Source organism: Oreochromis aureus, linkage group 7 (assembly GCF_013358895.1).
Source record: "Oreochromis aureus strain Israel breed Guangdong linkage group 7, ZZ_aureus, whole genome shotgun sequence".
Classification (NCBI taxonomy): domain Eukaryota; kingdom Metazoa; phylum Chordata; class Actinopteri; order Cichliformes; family Cichlidae; genus Oreochromis; species Oreochromis aureus.
Genome location: NC_052948.1, coordinates 32,492,885 through 32,510,181, shown reverse-complemented (window position 1 = coordinate 32,510,181; position 17,297 = coordinate 32,492,885). Strand labels below are relative to the sequence as shown.

The 17,297-nt window shown below is 41.9% G+C and overlaps 2 protein-coding genes across 2 annotated transcripts; both read left to right on the top strand.

Moving 5' to 3' along the window:
* The first annotated feature begins 491 nt into the window (after nucleotides 1-491).
* LOC116325921 (tripartite motif-containing protein 16-like) lies at nucleotides 492-3,752 on the top strand. The gene has a single exon (XM_031746982.2). The coding sequence runs from the start codon at nucleotides 1,284-1,286 to the stop codon at nucleotides 2,790-2,792; it is 1,509 nt and encodes a 502-aa protein (XP_031602842.2). The 5' UTR covers nucleotides 492-1,283; the 3' UTR covers nucleotides 2,793-3,752.
* A 4,812-nt stretch (nucleotides 3,753-8,564) lies between these two features.
* nars1 (asparaginyl-tRNA synthetase 1) lies at nucleotides 8,565-17,297 on the top strand. The gene is made up of 15 exons (XM_039615552.1): nucleotides 8,565-8,757; nucleotides 10,091-10,173; nucleotides 10,278-10,343; nucleotides 10,508-10,600; nucleotides 10,717-10,806; nucleotides 11,583-11,661; nucleotides 12,064-12,134; nucleotides 12,593-12,679; nucleotides 13,066-13,287; nucleotides 14,061-14,260; nucleotides 14,361-14,496; nucleotides 14,619-14,732; nucleotides 15,271-15,402; nucleotides 15,914-16,045; nucleotides 16,422-17,297. Exons 1-15 carry the CDS (start codon nucleotides 8,715-8,717, stop codon nucleotides 16,551-16,553), a joined length of 1,680 nt encoding a protein of 559 aa, XP_039471486.1. The 5' UTR covers nucleotides 8,565-8,714; the 3' UTR covers nucleotides 16,554-17,297.

Sequence of the window (17,297 nt, the reverse complement as noted above, 5' to 3'; positions counted from 1 at the left end):
CTTTGGTGGCCCAGATCTGGTTTGCCAGAGGTGGCCCACACGTGGGCCAGCACAAGGCCAGTTGCAGACACACTGGTGGTCCTGTGCTGGCCCAGAACAGTTTCAGCTCTGGCCCCAGATGTCAGCCTAATGTGTACCTTAATGAAGCCATGTAATAACAACATGTGCCGGAACATAATGGTGCAAAATTAACATGACAAAACTGTGTTCAGACAGTGAATGGACTAAAATAGGAACATAGGAACATAAATAGTGCCATCACTGCCAGACCTGGCCCACATCTGGTTGACATACACCCCGCCATGACACCAGTCAGTCAGAAGTGCCAGCTTGATGCCGGATCCGGCCAGACCTGTTTTCTGTGAGCCTGGGCCACATAAACCAAACCACAATTGGGCCAGATGTGGCATGCCATCACGTAAACAGTGCCATCTATGCCCATATCTGGATGACATAGCAGTTACCATGCCAGAAGTCAGCCAGCAGTGCCGGCTTGACACCAGATCCGGGCCAGACCTGTCTGCTATGTTGGGGGTAGTTGACCTGGCTATTAGTTTTGGTCAGGCAGAGATAAAGAGTATCATAAGGAAATAAATGAAGAAAAGATGGCAAAAACAGTGGGAGGAAGAAAAACAGTGGGAGGAAGAAAGGAGGGGACAGTGGTTGTATAAAATTCAAAGGAGTGTAGGAGAAATGAGAACCACAGAAAGGAGTAGGAGAGAGGAGGTGGTCATAACAAGAATGAGATTTGGACATACTGGTTTGAACACTACACTATTCATGATAGGGAAACATAACAGAGTGAAATGTGACTACTGTGGAGAAGAGGAAACTATAGAACATGTTATATTGCACTGTCAGAAGTATCAGGTGGAGAGAAGACAATTGATCCAAAACCTCAATAATATAAAAATGAAACTGAGTCTTATCGATTTATTGCAAAAGGAATATGGAAGTAAAAGTTATCAGTTATCAGGTTTTCAGTTTTTAAAAGACGGAAAATTGTTTGGAAGGATTTGAAGGCTTTTTGTTTTGTTGTTTTTGAGCGATATTCCAGTTCACACTCCATACCAGTTGGTGGCGCTAATACACCATTCAGTTGTTTGCAAACCGCCAATACAAATTTAAAAGGAAAAAGAAGAATATTTCCGTGTTTTTATTCAGCTGGAAGACTTTGAACTGTTTAGTACATGTGAGGCCAAAAAAGTTCTCTTTACCGACGTCGAAATTAGGTGGACTGTTTTAGTGAGTTAAGGCGATTTATTGACATTATCATCCCGGAAATGGCGCAGCGAGAAAATCAGGTGAACCGAGACAAACTCTGCTGCTCGATCTGTTTGGATCTCCTGAAGGATCCGGTGACTATCCCCTGTGGACACAGCTACTGTATGAACTGTATTAAAAGCTACTGGGATGAAGAGGATCAGAAGGAAACCCACAGCTGTCCTCAGTGCAGACAGACCTTCACACCGAGGCCTGCGCTGGTGAGAAACACCGTGATAGCAGATTTAGTGGAGGAAACAAAGAAGACTGGACTCCAAGCTGCTAAAGCTGATCTCTGTCATGCTGAACATGAAGATGTGAGCTGTGATGTCTGCACTGAGACAAAGCTGAAAGCTGTCAAGTCCTGTCTGCAGTGTCTGGTCTCTTACTGTGAGCAGCACCTCCAGCCTCATTATGAAGTAGCAGCATTAAAGAAACACAAGCTGGTGGACCCCTCCCAGAAGCTCCAGGAGATCATCTGCTCTCGCCACAATGAGGTGATGAAGATCTTCTGCCACACTGATCAGCAGTGTATCTGTTATCTGTGCTCCATGGATGAACATAAAGGCCACGACACAGTTTCAACTGCAGCAGAGATGAGCGAGAAGCAGAGAGAGCTCAAAGAGAGACAGCAGAACATCGAGAGGAAAATTAAAGAGAAAGAGAAAAGCTTGAAGGTCCTGCAGCAGGAGATCTCTGAGCTGAGGAGGAGAAAAGCTGAGCTGGAGCAGCTCTCTCACACAGGGGACCCCACCCAGTTTCTACACAACTACACCTTGCTGTCACGTCTGAGTGAAGCTCCAGACTCAGCGAGCATCAATATTCATCCTGAGAGTGAGACAGCAGTCACAGGGAAACTTCAGGGCATTCACAGTGAAGGATGGACTGTAGCCTCTCTGAGAGGAACTGAAGGGGATGTTTTACTGTCACAGACAGAGCCCACGACCAGAGATGAATTCTTAAAATATAAATGTCAAATCACTTTTGACAGAAAAACTGCACACAACTACATCAGTATTGAGGGTGTAATAGCAGAATTTTACCCTCTTAATCAGACCTATCTGTTTTCGGCTCACCCAGACAGATTCACTGACTGGTTTCAAGTGTTGTGTAGAGAAAGTCTGACAGGACGTTGTTACTGGGAGGTGCAGTGGAATGGAGGGGAGGAAATTTTTATAGCAGTAGCTCGCAAAGATATAAGCAGATCAGGAAGAGAGAGTGCTTTTGGAAATGATGACAAGTCATGGGTGTTACAGTGTTTCTGTGGTGGTTATGAATTCAGACATAACAACATCAGAACTCCAGTCTCGGGTCCTTGGTCATCCAGAATTGGAATTTACCTGGATTATGATGCAGGTATTCTGTCCTTCTACAGCGTCTCTGAAACATCTCAAAACATGACTCTCCTCCACAGAGTCAAGACCAGATTCAGTCGACCACTCTGTCCTGGATTTGGTTTATACTCTCGTTATACAACTGTTGAAATCCATAAAGACTTACAAGAAGACACTGAAGATCTAAACTTGTAAACCCTTTCCCAACTTTAATACACCAGTATACACAATCCTGTCACTTTGTTGGTCACACACAGCGAGAGCCACCACTTTGGCCTGGTAGGCCTTTAACCTCCTTAACCTGACAAAAATCAAAGACTAACTGATTACCATGCAATGTGAACAGGCATTTCCTCACCTCAATGCATGGTTTTTACACCAGACCCCTTTATTGTTAAATTTAAAGAAATGGAAATGCTAAGATGGTAGATGCATAGTGATGTAAGTTGATACTGTGCTAATTTATTGAATCCTTTCACTAACATGATTGCACTGTGATTTGGTTTGGCCCTTAATTATATTTTTTTGTTCTTATTTGAATATATCTAAAAAAAATATTCATTAGTCATCCATCCATTAATATGTCTGTAAATCTGGTAAATCAGCATTGTCATATTAAACCTGCATCCCATGTTTAAACGTGCACACCACATCAGATGTTCTGGGGGCCAGTGCATCCAACTTCAGTGTCCTTTTTTTTTTTTTTTTCGTAAGTTAAAATGTCTTTTCAGAGCCTAATCTGTGACTCACTACAAATGTAAAAGCTCTGCAGGCATTTTGTGGAATATGAGGAAAGCAGAGATAAGTAAAAGGATTGGAGACTCCCAAGGCCATATGGGCACTATATGTCGATCTTGTTTTGTCCTGTGTTATATTTTGTCTCGCAGGAGCTAATTGGATGCTAATTAGCTGCACGAGCTTGGTGTTCTTATGAGCTCCCTCTTTCCTGCAGTCCTTACTTGGGCTCCCAGACTACTGTTCAGCTACTGCACATACACTGCCACTCATCCATACATACATAACACTGCTGACTTGCTTTTAAACGTGTGCTGTTTTAATTTAATTATATCTTTGCAAATAAATGTTGTTTTTGTTGCAACCTCTTCTTGGGCTTTGACAAAGGCTGCAATAAAGACTTCTAACCCTGTGAAAATAGTGGAAGGTGATCCTCTGATGGTTGTTTTTTATGTTTTTATCACCTGTCTGTGTCTCACAAGAAGTGTGTACCTCAAAAAGATGCACCAGCTGAAGCCTGAATGATTACCAGATGAAACAACAGTCTTAAAGGTTATTGGAATAAAGCAGGGAACACAAGATGGCTGTTTTATACATATTAGTTTCCTTTTATTTGCACCTGCATCTAGCAGCTTGCCAGATGTAGACCCCAGAACATAAGATATATTCACATACTGGGCTTATTTCCATAGTGAATCTATACTTCTAGTTAGATCAGGATTAAGCACAAAGATGACTGGAGAATCATTAGAAATGGTGGAATAAAATTTACTTTCTTCTGCCACTTCATTAGTTTGAACAGCAGTTGGCACTGTTGCATGAAATAATCCTAAATACTGCACACATGAACTTGTCTGTCAATTTATCCATCCATGTCCCTCTGCTTATCCAATTCAGTGCTGTGTGCACATATGTTTAGTGTATAGCAGTGTTCAGACATTGTGTATATAGCCTACCTCTGCTGTCTGCTACACCTGTGTGACAAAAGGGGCAAAACAGAGCAGCCAAAAACTGGATTGAACCCACTGAATACTTCCATCCATTCGCTTCCACTTATCCTTGTCTGGGTCGTGGGGCTGGAGCCTATCCCAGCTGGAGGCAGGGTGCACCCTGGACAGGTCGCCGGTCACAGGGCTAACAATGGGCAATTTAGAGTTACCAATTAACCTAACCCCACCTCGCTTTGGACTGTGGGAGAAAGGCATGGACACCTGGAGAGGACCCAAGCAAACACTGGGAGAACATGCAAAGGCCTCACAGAAAGACCCTGCACTGATGATGGAACTGAACTCAGGACCTTCTTGCTGTGAGGCAACAGTGCTAACCACCATACTGCCATGCTGCCCCCCACTGAATCCTTCAACGTGTTTATTTGGATATGCAGGTGTACAGTGTATACACAAGAACAAGTAATATATCATCATCTTCCTCACATACAGTAGTTTTTTTTTTTTGCAGAGTAACGATTAAAGTATCATGATCCATGGTGTGTGTGAGATAACCACAGCTTGTGTTTCAGATGTGAGTGAGCGTCATTCCTCTGCTTCCCACCCTTTATCTCTGCACACCTGGATTGATGTATTCACCTGTTTGTAATCCTGTGATTAGCTGTTCACTATTTAAGAAGCGTGGTAGTGCAATAATGCCTTTGTTACACTTTTACCAGAAAATAAAACTGAAATTAATTTAAAGTGCTTTACTAGAGGTTAACCTTCCTTAGTTTAAAAGGGTCTGATTTGTGTTAATGTAAAGGAAGAAAGAGTCCAGGCAAAAGCTGTATGAAAAGTTTTGTAGGATATTATGCGGGTAAATAAAATGATATAAAAATTATAATTTTTCAAATATTACAGCGATTTTCAATTCTAGTGAGCACATTAGCGGAAAGTTTACCGTCTACAAATGCAAATAAATTGAACACACATTGCCTGTCTGAGTTTTAAGGTTACTTTAAGGCTATGGGAACATCTGTGAGCCTGTTGTGGGAAAACCATCCTGCAGCAATAAAACTTTCCAGCAAAATATCTTTTCCCTAATTATATTGCATGCAAGTGTACAATTATAAGATTTGCATACTCATATAAGATTCTTGAGGGCACAAATGTCCAAATGTGTGGTCCTGAGAGAGAGAGAGGAAAGCTGCAGGCACACTAGAGCAACACAGAGACACGGAGACCACAGCATATATAAGTGAGGTGACAACGGGTTAAGTTGCATTTACTGTCCTGGAAATGGCTCAAACGAGAAAATCAGCTGGACAGAGACAAACTCTGCTGTTCGATCTGTTTGGATCTCCTGAAGGATCCGGTGACTATTCCCTGTGGACACAGCTACTGCATGAACTATGTTAAAAGCTACTGGGATGAAGAGGATCAGAAGGAAACCCACAGCTGTCCTCAGTGCAGACAGACCTTAACGATGGTAAGAAACACAGTGATAGCAAATTTGGTTAAAGAAACAAAGAAGACTGGACTCCAAGCTGCTAAAGCTGATCTCTGTTATGCTGGACCTGTGATTTCTGCACTAAGATAAAACTAAAAGCTGTCAAGTCCTGTCTGCAGTGTCTGGTCTCTTACTGTGAGCCTCACTATGAGTCCCCCACTTTTGGGAAACACAAGCTGGTGAACCCCTCCCAGAAGCTTTGGCAGATCTTTTACCCTCACCACAATGAAGTGATGAAGCTCTTCTGCTGTACGATTGAATATGTATCTGAATTTTTTGCAATGGATGAACATAAAGGTAACGACACAGTCTTGACTGGTGCAGCAATGAGTGAGAAGCAGAGAGAGCCCAAAGAGAGTCCAGGACAGTGAGAAACACCTGAAGATGCTTGAGCAGGAGGTGGAGACCTTCAATAAGTCTGCTGATAAAGCTGTGAGAAACAGTGAGGAGATCTTCACAGACGTCAAGCAGCGGATCAGAGCTCGCCTGAAGTCTGAAGTGAGTCATGTTTATGAGCTTAAGGGGAAACTTGCATCAGGAGATCTCTGAGCTGAGGAGGAGAAACACTGAGATGGAGCAGCTCTCTCACACAGAGGACCCCACCCAGTTTCTACACAACTACGCCTTGCTGTCACATCTCAGTGAAGCTACAGACTCAGTCAGCATCAATATTCATCCTCAGAGGTACACCAAGGATGTGACAGCAGCTGTGTCAGAGACCAGAGAAATACTACAGGACATCCTCAGTGAGGAATGGACCAAAACCTCTGTGAGAGGAACTGAATGGGATGTTTTACTGTCACAGACAGAGCCCACGACCAGAGATGAATTCTTAAATTATAAATGTCAAAACACATGCAATCTAAACACTGCACACCAGCGCATTGAATGTGTCCATGCACTGGTGTGCGCTGGTGTGCTTAACTATTTTCTACTTAAAAGTAGAAAATAGTTCTACTTAAGGTGAAAGGTATCAAGATCACCCAGACAGATTCACTGACTGACCTCAGGTGTTGTGTAGAGAAAGTCTCACAGGACGTTGTTACTGGGAGGTGGACTGGAACGGGAATGTTTTTATAGCATTAGCTCACAAACATATAAGCAGATCAGGAAGAGAGAGTGTTTTTGGAAACAATGACAGGTCGTGGGCGTTGGAGTGCTTCTGTGGTGGTTATGAATTCAGACACAACACCATCAGAACTCCAGTCTCAGACCCTCACTCTTCCAGAATTGGAGTGTACCTGGATCACAGTGCAGGTATTCTGTCCTTCATAACATCTGTGAAGCCACTGAAACCATGACTCACCTCCACAGAGTCCAGACCAGATTCAGTTGGCCAGTCTGTCCTGGATTTGGCATATATAATCTTAGAGCTTCTGCTAAAATCCTTGATGACTCAGCAGGCTAAGAAAGTTTAGCAGACTCAGACAGGTCGGTGTTGTAGTACAATTATTTGCTCTCCTGGACTAAACAGACAGGCTCACCTTAACTTCACCAACAAAGTAATGAACAAACTAAGAAAATTGCACAACAAATTTTTGTGTGTGTAAAAAAAAGTCTTTTGTCAAGTTTATGTATAATTTGTAGGTTTTTATGTGAAACCAGTTTCATACCACACTGGACTATAGGATACATGCAAAAACACCCTTAAGTTATAGAATCAAAGTAAATTAAAAATGGACTTTTCTACAGCATGTCTGCAGGTGTCTCCATATATTGTTTTTTTTTGTTTTACATGAAGGTAATATAATCATGAGTAACATATATTCCTCCTTCTGTGTTTGAATGTGTATTTACTGTAAGGACAGTGAGAGGTTTAAAGGAAAGTGATGCATGGTTTTAAAATCATTGTTTTTTTAAGCATCAAATGACAAAAGAAAAATAACCTAACATGTAATATTGTTTATAATCAGTCAGTCAGTATCATAGCCTTTAAAAATTGTTTTAACATTGTACTTTTAACTTTCTTTTATCATTAAATCAAACATCCCACTGAATTGACTATTAAATGAATTTTAAAATGTTTTTCATCTTAGTCTTAAGTACATTCTTAAATTCTCTTCTTTATCAGTTCAATAAGGACCAAAATAGCTGAGGAGTTTATGAGAAAAACACCACCAGAGGCTAGAACGATAAGTACCTGATTACTACACAACCACTGACAACAGTCACCAGGAGACTCCGCCAGCAGCCGGGGCCTAGCGCAAAACTAGTCCACCTTTACCTGGAGAGCAGTGTGACGTGAAATACCCAGTAAAAACAAACAAACAAACTAACTAACTAACTAACCAGCACAGGGCCATGACATGCTCATTTAAAACATATATGTCTTTTTACAGCACATTTTGTGAAACTGAAAAGGAAAAATGCAACAGGAAGAAATCATGGACATATATTTATTTTATTTCCCTCATTAAAAACAAGAAAATCTGTCTTTCTGTTCATAAAATTACATTTATGAATGTGGAACCACGGGCACAAGGTAGCATTAAATAATTAAAAAAAAATTATAGCATAAAATGCGGAAGCATCTTTGCCCCCAATGATCATAGCAAGCAATTAAAATATTCACAGAGTAAGAAGCAAAATAAGAAAAAATATTATCAACCACAAGAGTCTTCTTTGATTTTCAGTCCCCGTTGCTGATTGGTCGCACTGTTATGGCACATGAGTTGACTGACGCGGCATTCCACCAATTGGATTTGCTTGATGGAAAAGACGTCTCCACTCTCGCCAATCAGCGCCTGGGAAATGAAAACAAGCTTGAGTCTCCGCCCCCTTCCCTTTAGTGTGTTAGAGCAGGCTGTAGCAGGGCTGATGCAAAGTTGCCTGTACCCGGTTAGCAGTGAATACCGGTCGTCGGCTTTGGAGGTTAAATTTCGTATTCTTTAAATATAAAACTAGCGAGTTTTAGCGGGCTGCTGCTGCAGTAACACAGCCGAAATGGCGACAGAGATAACGAAAGGTGTGGAACAGATCTCAGTAGGTAAGGAAGGAGAGTGAGCTAGCTGGTTAGCTAGCTCCCACAGACATGTGTGTCTTTAATATTGCATCAGTTGCAGCGATGTTAGCAGTTAGCCTGCTGTGTAACGCCGATTTCTGATTCTGTCAGGTCTCTGGGATGATATGAGCTAATATGCGGCATGATCACACATCGATCGGCCCTTCTTACCGCTGCAGAACCAATGAAAGTCATTATACAAACGAAAACATTAGCGAGGATATGCTAACATTTAGCCATGGCAGCTGTCAGTTTGCAGTCGAGAAGCAAAAGGAGGCTGCGGCAGACCTGGCTTTGAATATTTCACTGTCTTTCATTTCATCGATCAAACCAATATATAACCTGTGACTGTATTTCAGTCTGTTTTAATCAAGCAGAAAACTGAAGGTACTTTCGGTTTCATCTCAGGGTGTCACTATGATAGAATTCACACATATGTGGTGTAAATATACAGCAGATTTTTACATATTACATGAAAAGTTCGTGTATCGATAAAAAGCGTGACAGTCTTAGTCTTTACCATTGCCTGTTGTTACCCTGATAGCTGACTATTTTACATGTCAGAGATATTAACATATGATGCAATCTTGCGGATCACATTGCTCAGTGGTATATAGTAAGTGTGAAAAGTACTGCATCTCCAAATTCTTTACCAGGACTAAATATGAATACAGTTTTATTTATATAGCGGCAGTCACCTCATTAGCTTTATATTACAATATTAAAGAGGGAACCCCAAGGGTCACACGGTCACTTATGAGGAAGTACTCACTTTTAAAAGGAACCAGAATAAATGAGGGATGGTGCAAGATGACCTGATCCCATAAGCTTTAACAAGTAAAGTTTGAAGCCCGAACTTAAAAGTACAGAGGGTGTCTGTCTCTTTGTCTGACATTCTTTAGCTACGAGGAAAATCTCTTGTGTTGGAGCCGGTTGCTGAAGGCTTTGTCTCTGATTCTGCTTTTGGAAACTCTACATCCTGCAGTCTGAGAACAATGTTCTCTACTAGGATAATATGGTACTTTGAGGTCTGAGATATGGTGGGGCCCGATTTTGCAAGACTTTATATTTGAGGGGCAGAAGTTTAAATTCAATTCTCATATAAGAGGGCGCTAACGTGGGAGAAATGTGACGTCTCCTTGTCCTTGTTAGTACTGATGTGTGGAAGTATTTTAAATGTGTTTTTCTCACAGCATTTTAATTGTCTTGAGTGACGAGTAGGCCCTGCCTTTTACGCAGGCAAAATCTGAGTGCCATTAAACTTAAGAGATTGCACATATTGAGAAAATACTGAGCCGACTGTGCTGGTGTTTCTCAGGTGAGCTGTATGTGTCAGATAAATGTGGCAGCGACCAAGACGGAGATGGCACGGAGCAGAAACCCTTCAAAACTCCTCTCAAGGTAACTTGTTTGTTTACATCAGATGTGGGTGGGTAAAAATGCTTCAGGGTGCATGGATTGTGGGATGTCTGTCAGCACCTCACTGTGTCTTTGGATCTTCATAGGCTCTGTTGTTTGCTGGAAAGGAGCCGTTCCCCACCATCTTTGTAGAGTCCCAGAAGGAGGGAGAGGTTGGTTATATTTATAGATGATCACTTTAACATGAATAGAAATCCATTCTTTACCATTTTGAACCCAACTTTGCAAGTTTTATTCCAGTACCAGCTGCAACACCTGTTTTTACTAACTGTTTTTAAAGACTGATTCAGTTTATTTTCCTCCTCGTCTCCCTCAGCGCTGGGCGGTGATCTCTAAGACGCAGATGAAGAATGCAAAGAAGGCTTTTAACCGCGAGCAGATGAAGAACGATGCCAAAGAAAAGAAGGAGGTTTGTGTCTAACCTCGAGATGTTTCCTGCAGTCAGTGGGTCACACAAAACATTCTAGAGATTCATCCGTTTTGTGCTTTTCTCTTTATTGTGGCTCCATTGTGTTTGTCGTAAAGGCCGAGGACAACGAGAGGAGAGAGAAGAACCTGGAGGAAGCCAAGAAGATCGTCATTAAGAACGATCCTAGCCTGCCTGAGGCTGAAGCAGTCAGTCTTCCTTATTTTACCTTTATTTTGGCTCCTGCTCCTGTTATAAAGTTTGGTTTTGAGTCTGATTGAACGTGAACACAGAAGTTAGCACAAACAGCCCAAAGAACAGCAGCCCTCAATGCAGCCTCATTTCCAGCTCCATATTTTCAGTGTTAGACTCAGAGTAACTTTGCATGATTCACAGTTCAAAGTAAACAGCTTGTTTCGTTTCTATCTGAAATCACTGAATGACTGCATTATGCTTGCTTTCTGTTTACATTTAATTTGAAATATAAAGCCTGAGCTTTTGGTTGCTTGCAGATTTATAGACCTTCTTATTCAGAACCATTTTATAAGAATTAATTGTTGTAAAAGAATATATATGAGAGAAAATAAGGAAAAGCAGAACAGCCCTCTTAACCTGTTCCTTAAAGTTTCACTTTTTGGTTCTTTACATTCATTTTTAATATTTTGCAGCTGCAGCGTTTCTGAATAAAAGACACATACAGTTTAAAAACAAGCAAAATACATTAAGCTGCAAGTAACTGGCTTTGTGTAGATAGAAAACAGTTCACAGACGACATTCCTGAACCAGTCGGAATGGTTTGTGTGGAGCGATAAGCTTTGGCTGGTTTGCTGCTGTCTGAACTGAACAGCTGAAACACAGTGGTTTGTATTAAACCCCAAACTAGCTGAACAATCAATAAAAATATAAATATGACTCGAACGTCTGAATCATTTCACTGATTCTTCTTCTTCCTGGTGATGATCGATGATTGTTGTCTTTATTTCAGGTTAAAATCCATCGTCTCCAAGAAAAGAGAGGCCAGAGGGTCAAAGTGTTTGGATGGGTTCACCGCCTCAGGAGGCAGGGTGAGGAACACATCAATATAATAATCAAACAGTCACTCCATTCAGTGTTTACTCATTCTCATTTCAATTTAAGATTCCAAAGTCAGAGAATTCAAAACTGATTTGTTGCTTGTTATTCATTTATAATATGGACAGCTGCATTAAAGGGTTAAACGAGGATGTTTCTGAATTATTTTGCATTTAAGAATAATGTCAAAATTACAAACTTGAAATGGAAATATTAATTTGTAAGTTTAAGATTCTTTACTGACTGTGAAAAGAGAGAAATGAGTAAGTAATAAGTAAGATTCAGTTTTTAAGATTCAGCCAACTGAAGTTTTTTAAGAGGATAGAAATTATTAAAATGTTACTTTGAGTCAACATATGTGTATTATTATGTTGTTGTTTTTTTATCTCCTCCAGGGAAGAACCTGATGTTCCTTGTGCTGAGAGATGGCACCGGTTTCCTCCAGTGTGTCCTCTCCGATCAGCTGGTAAAGCTTCATAAACCCCCATTTTTAACCTTTCTACACTGTGAGTTACATGTTATGGTTAAAAATTAAATGTTCATGTCGCGTCACGGCCAAACGTTTGGCACCGGTGTGGTTTTTCACAATCTTTGCTGCTTCTGTCTTTATTCACAGTGTTTCTGTATTGTTGTGCAGAGTGATCAGAAACATATTCACAAACTGCAAAGAGCTCCATGGGAATAAAAAGTTAACTTTGTTTTTTTTTTTTTTTGATAAATGTTTAACTGCCGCTCCTAAAACATTTGGCCGTAATTGTAGTTCAAGACATTTCTTTTTATTCTCTATCACCAGGCCTAAGCAGAGAATGAAAGATTTAACATAATCAGTGGGAGTTTTTCATTTGAAGTTGGTGAAGTTAAAAAGAAGCTGTTTAAATTCTGAAGTTTTTCCTGACTGTGATTATCTGTTGTTCTTGTCTTTAGTGCCAGTGCTACAACGGCTTGGTTCTGTCCACAGAGAGCACGGTGGCTATTTATGGGATCGTCACTGCAGTTCCTGAGGGAAAGCAGGTAAACTCACCTGCTGCAGGAAACCTGCTCTGCCTGTGCATGCTCACAGGAAACTAGGTCACCCAGAGCAACATGTTTACATGCCCCACAGTTCTTCCTGGAATCATCCTGACAAGAAATCACAGCATGACTGAAAGTGTATTTCAGTAATGAGTTTTGAGTTTCTATTATTTTTATCAGTGTACAGTAAATATGTTGTGTTAAACTAATAGTTGAACAGAACAGAAAACTTTGTCTTCTGCTAAAGTCTGAACCATGACTGAGGAACAACCTGAACAATCTAGTAAACCGTCTGTTTCCACTGATGAGCCTCCTCAGCTGTCACAGATGCTCTGCAGATGCAGGACGGAGATGTTCAGTGAGTTCTCCTCGTCTTCTTTTCTCAGGCGCCCGGAGGCCACGAGCTGCACGGCGACTACTGGGAGCTGGTTGGCTTAGCTCCGGCGGGCGGGGCTGACAACCTACTGAACGAGGAGTCGGACGTGGACGTCCAGCTGAACAACCGACACATGCTGATCAGAGGAGAGAACGTCTCCAAGATCCTCCGAGTCCGATCCACGGTCACACAGTGCTTCAGGGACCACTTCTTCAGCCGTGGATACTACGAGGTGAAGCACAGATTTAATGTGGATGGCAAAATGTGGTGCGGTTGGGTTTTTTTGTTTGTTTGTTTGGTTTGGTTTGTTTTGTTTTGGTTTTTGTTTCTTCACCTTTAATAAGGAAAGAAACCCCCAAACCTGATGACCTCACTTTTAGTCAGTGACACTCTGTGCCCCTGTCACAGGTTGATAGCAGTATTGCAGATTAGGAATCAGATCCACCTGAACTGAAGTGAAAAAGCTCCTTAGTCAGGTCAAGTCGATGCTGCCGGCCAGATGCAAACTAAATAGCTTTTTTCCAGTCTTCTTAAATCAGCTGCTTGAGTTTAGCTGGTCACATATTCCACCTGCAAATATCTGTCTGTGGCCTAAGTTTGTAGTTTTTAGCTGATTGTCTTATCTGGGACCTATTGAAGGATTTAGCCCCTATCAGATAAGAGCCTGGTACTACATCTTCTTATCAAATCCAAATGCATTCAAATCACTTCTTCAGTTTGTTTATTTGATTACAGATATTTTAGTCATAAAAGTGCAGTTTAATAGTACAGAGAAGTCTAACTGGACAGCTACTCGCTCAGAAATAAAGTCTGTAATAACTACAAACCGTTATGGTTGTCTTATCTTATCTTGCTTTGTGATTGGCCCGTTCCTCCTTTATTCTGAGGAATATGCAGCAGTAGTAAGTTTGAGGGTTGACTGTGAAAAGGAGCAGACAGCTCTGTATGAGACTGAGGATCGCTTTGCTCTACAATAATTGTTGTTAATTTATTTTTCCGGTGTAGATCACTCCTCCGACTCTGGTGCAGACTCAGGTGGAGGGCGGCTCCACGCTCTTTAACCTCAACTACTTTGGCGAGCAGGCGTACCTGACGCAGTCCTCTCAGCTCTACCTGGAGACCTGCATACCTGCCCTGGGCGACACCTTCTGTATCGCCCAGTCGTATCGGGCCGAGCAGTCTCGCACCCGCAGACATCTTTCCGAGTGAGTCGCCACGTTAAGGATGATGTTACAGCTTAAAAGCCTTTCTGCAAAGATCTATCATTTACTTACAGTGTGTTTAATCGTTGTCCTCCGTGCTCAGATACACTCACATCGAGGCGGAGTGTCCCTTCATTACATTCGAGGACCTGCTGAACAGACTTGAGGACCTGGTGTGTGACGTGGTGGACAGAGTGCTCAAATCTCCCGCCGCAGAGCTGCTCTACGACATCAACCCCGTACGTGACGAGCGACAGCTTTGTGCTCCTGCGTCATTTTTCTAACTATTCTAGAGCATTTGAGCTCATAACCTTCATGTGCGGTAATAAAGTTGATAATTTGTTGACGATGGCTTTTTCAGAACTTCAAACCCCCGAAGAGGCCGTTCAAGAGGATGAACTACAGCGAAGCCATCGAGTGGCTCAGAGAGCATGATGTCAAGAAGGACGACGGCACCTACTACGAGTTCGGAGAGGTGACAGCTGAACACAGCGCATCATTCAGCAGCTCAGCTCATCTTATAAAGTCCCCAAAATGTCTGATATCAAAAAAATGTATCAAAGATATTCCAAACAATTCAAATTCATGAGTGCATGCAATCCATTAAACATTCATCAGTGTTTAATTAAGTTTTAAAACAGTCCCCTCGATTAAAATGTTTTTGCCAAAAATCACCCACATCTTCATTCCTTAAAGTATTATTCACACCAGCTCCTCCTCTGAACGTCTAAGCCGGCCTACACTTGTGACAAACAAACATGAAAGTGATCGTCAAAGATCCAGTCAGTAGCAGAGAGCTGCGGTTTTCAGAGACGCCTGTAGAGGGCACTGTTGTACAACTTGTCAAAATCTCAAATCAAACTTTGGTCTTTTCAGATGTTCTGCAATCATTTACAGGGTATAAATACAGTTTTCTCCTACCTGAAGAGTTTTTTATTTTAAATATTAATGAAGTCTTTCTTTGATTCTCTGTTTTGACTTGCCTGTTGTGTCGATATTTCTCCCTCTGTCAGGACATCCCCGAGGCTCCAGAGAGGCTGATGACTGACACCATCAACGAGACCATCCTGCTCTGTCGTTTCCCCGCCGAGATCAAATCTTTCTACATGCAGCGCTGCACCGAGGACAAACGCCTCACCGAGTCGGTACGAACCTCACAGATCCAGCTGCGGTGTGGCTGAAGTTTAAGCCCCACAGCCTGGTTAGAGAGGGGGGAGGTCATGTCCTTCACTAAAAGTACAATTTCTGTGTGAAGAGGAGCATGAGCTCTTCACTTCAACCTGAGCATTAAGTAGGTAAAAAGGTAAAGACTTAGAGTATAAGTAAGTCGGTGATGAGTGAGTTAAAGGCTCGGGAGGAGAGTGTGAGTGACCTGTGGTGTGAGAGACGAGGTGTAGAAGTTCACTGAAGCAGGTCATCTGTGACTAAAAACAATGTTTTATTTTAAAGATAAAGTCAGGACAGCAGAACTGCAGTTATGTTACTGCGGCATGTCAGGAAACACCCAGCAGCCTTATTAAGATATGATCAGATATATTCATTAAACACAGTAAAGGTCTGTCTCTGATTTACAAAAAAAAAAAAAAAACACGTACACTTTTTGCTGACGTGAGTTATCTGGATCCCTCGAGTATCGTATGTTTGTCTGTGCTGCAGGTCGACGTGTTGATGCCAAACGTTGGTGAGATCGTGGGAGGGTCGATGCGTATCTGGGACGCTGAAGAGCTGCTGGAGGGATACAAGAGGGAAGGAATCGACCCGACTCCATACTACTGGTACACCGACCAGGTAACTGAACGCTGATTTGACCTCAGATGTCTGATGCATGTTTTGTGCACCTCACTACACCTTTACTTTGTGCAGTTAAACGACTCATGTGGCAGTTAGTTTGTAATGTTAGCTTGAATAAGGTTATCAAACATGCGCTAGTCGACGTTAGCCAGAAGAAAGACAGTTCAGGACTTGGTGACCAAATCCTTGTTCAGCTTTATCATTAGATAACAGTTGTTCTCTTACGGCTGATGCAGTGGCTTCCAAACTTTTTGTCTCCAAGGAACACCAAACAGGAAGTCAAGATTTTAAGGCTTTATTGCATCACTGCATGTGTGTAGTTGTTGGTAGCTGTGTGTTTGAACAGGCTTCTCTGCCTCTGTGTGTGTTTCAGAGGAAGTACGGCACGTGTCCTCACGGCGGTTACGGTCTGGGTCTGGAGCGTTTCCTCACCTGGCTGCTTAACAGACATCACATCAGAGACGTCTGCCTGTACCCGCGATTCATCCAGCGCTGCCGACCCTGAGCGTGCACATGCCAAAACACACACACACACATATGCAGTCAGTATACTCGCATGTGGCAGCGCACATTAAATGAAACAGAATCCATAGTTTGTCTGTGTAGCTTTTATTTCTGAAATCTGAAGAGTTTAAAGCTTCATCATGCGACTTCTCAGAAACAAAGTCGGACGTCCCGCCGGCTGTGCTTTGCCTCGAACCTTCACAGCTTCTCCTGTGACTTCAGAAGTGCTTCTGATCATGTTCAGTGTCTGATTATTAAACCAGAAATAAACAGTTGTTTCCTGTATCTGCTTCTGAATGTTGCAAAATATTAGCTCAGTCCACCTTAAATTCTTTGTTTTTCTTCAGGAAATTTGCCTTTAAACATTGAACCTGCAGCCACGACATTTACTAAAATAAGTCAGCCTTAAGATATTTCAGGTGCTCCTGAACAGAAGGCTGAAAAATATTAATAGAAGAATAAAACAAATCCACTTTATTTCTGAGACTCATCAGTGTGTCCGTCCTCCTGAAGTCTGGACTCAGGAGAAATTCACAGCCTCAGCATTGCTTCTTCTGCACGTGGTCCCGGGAACATTTTCTCAAATAAAACTGTTCGTCATTGGTGGTTTAGAAGTGTGACATACTGTACAAGTCGGCCTAAGGGGTCTTATTGTGTTTCTGTTCTGCCTCTTCATCTGAAATAAACAAACTCTTACTCGATAAACTCAACTTAAATAAAAATGTGATTCAGACGTAACTGCTTT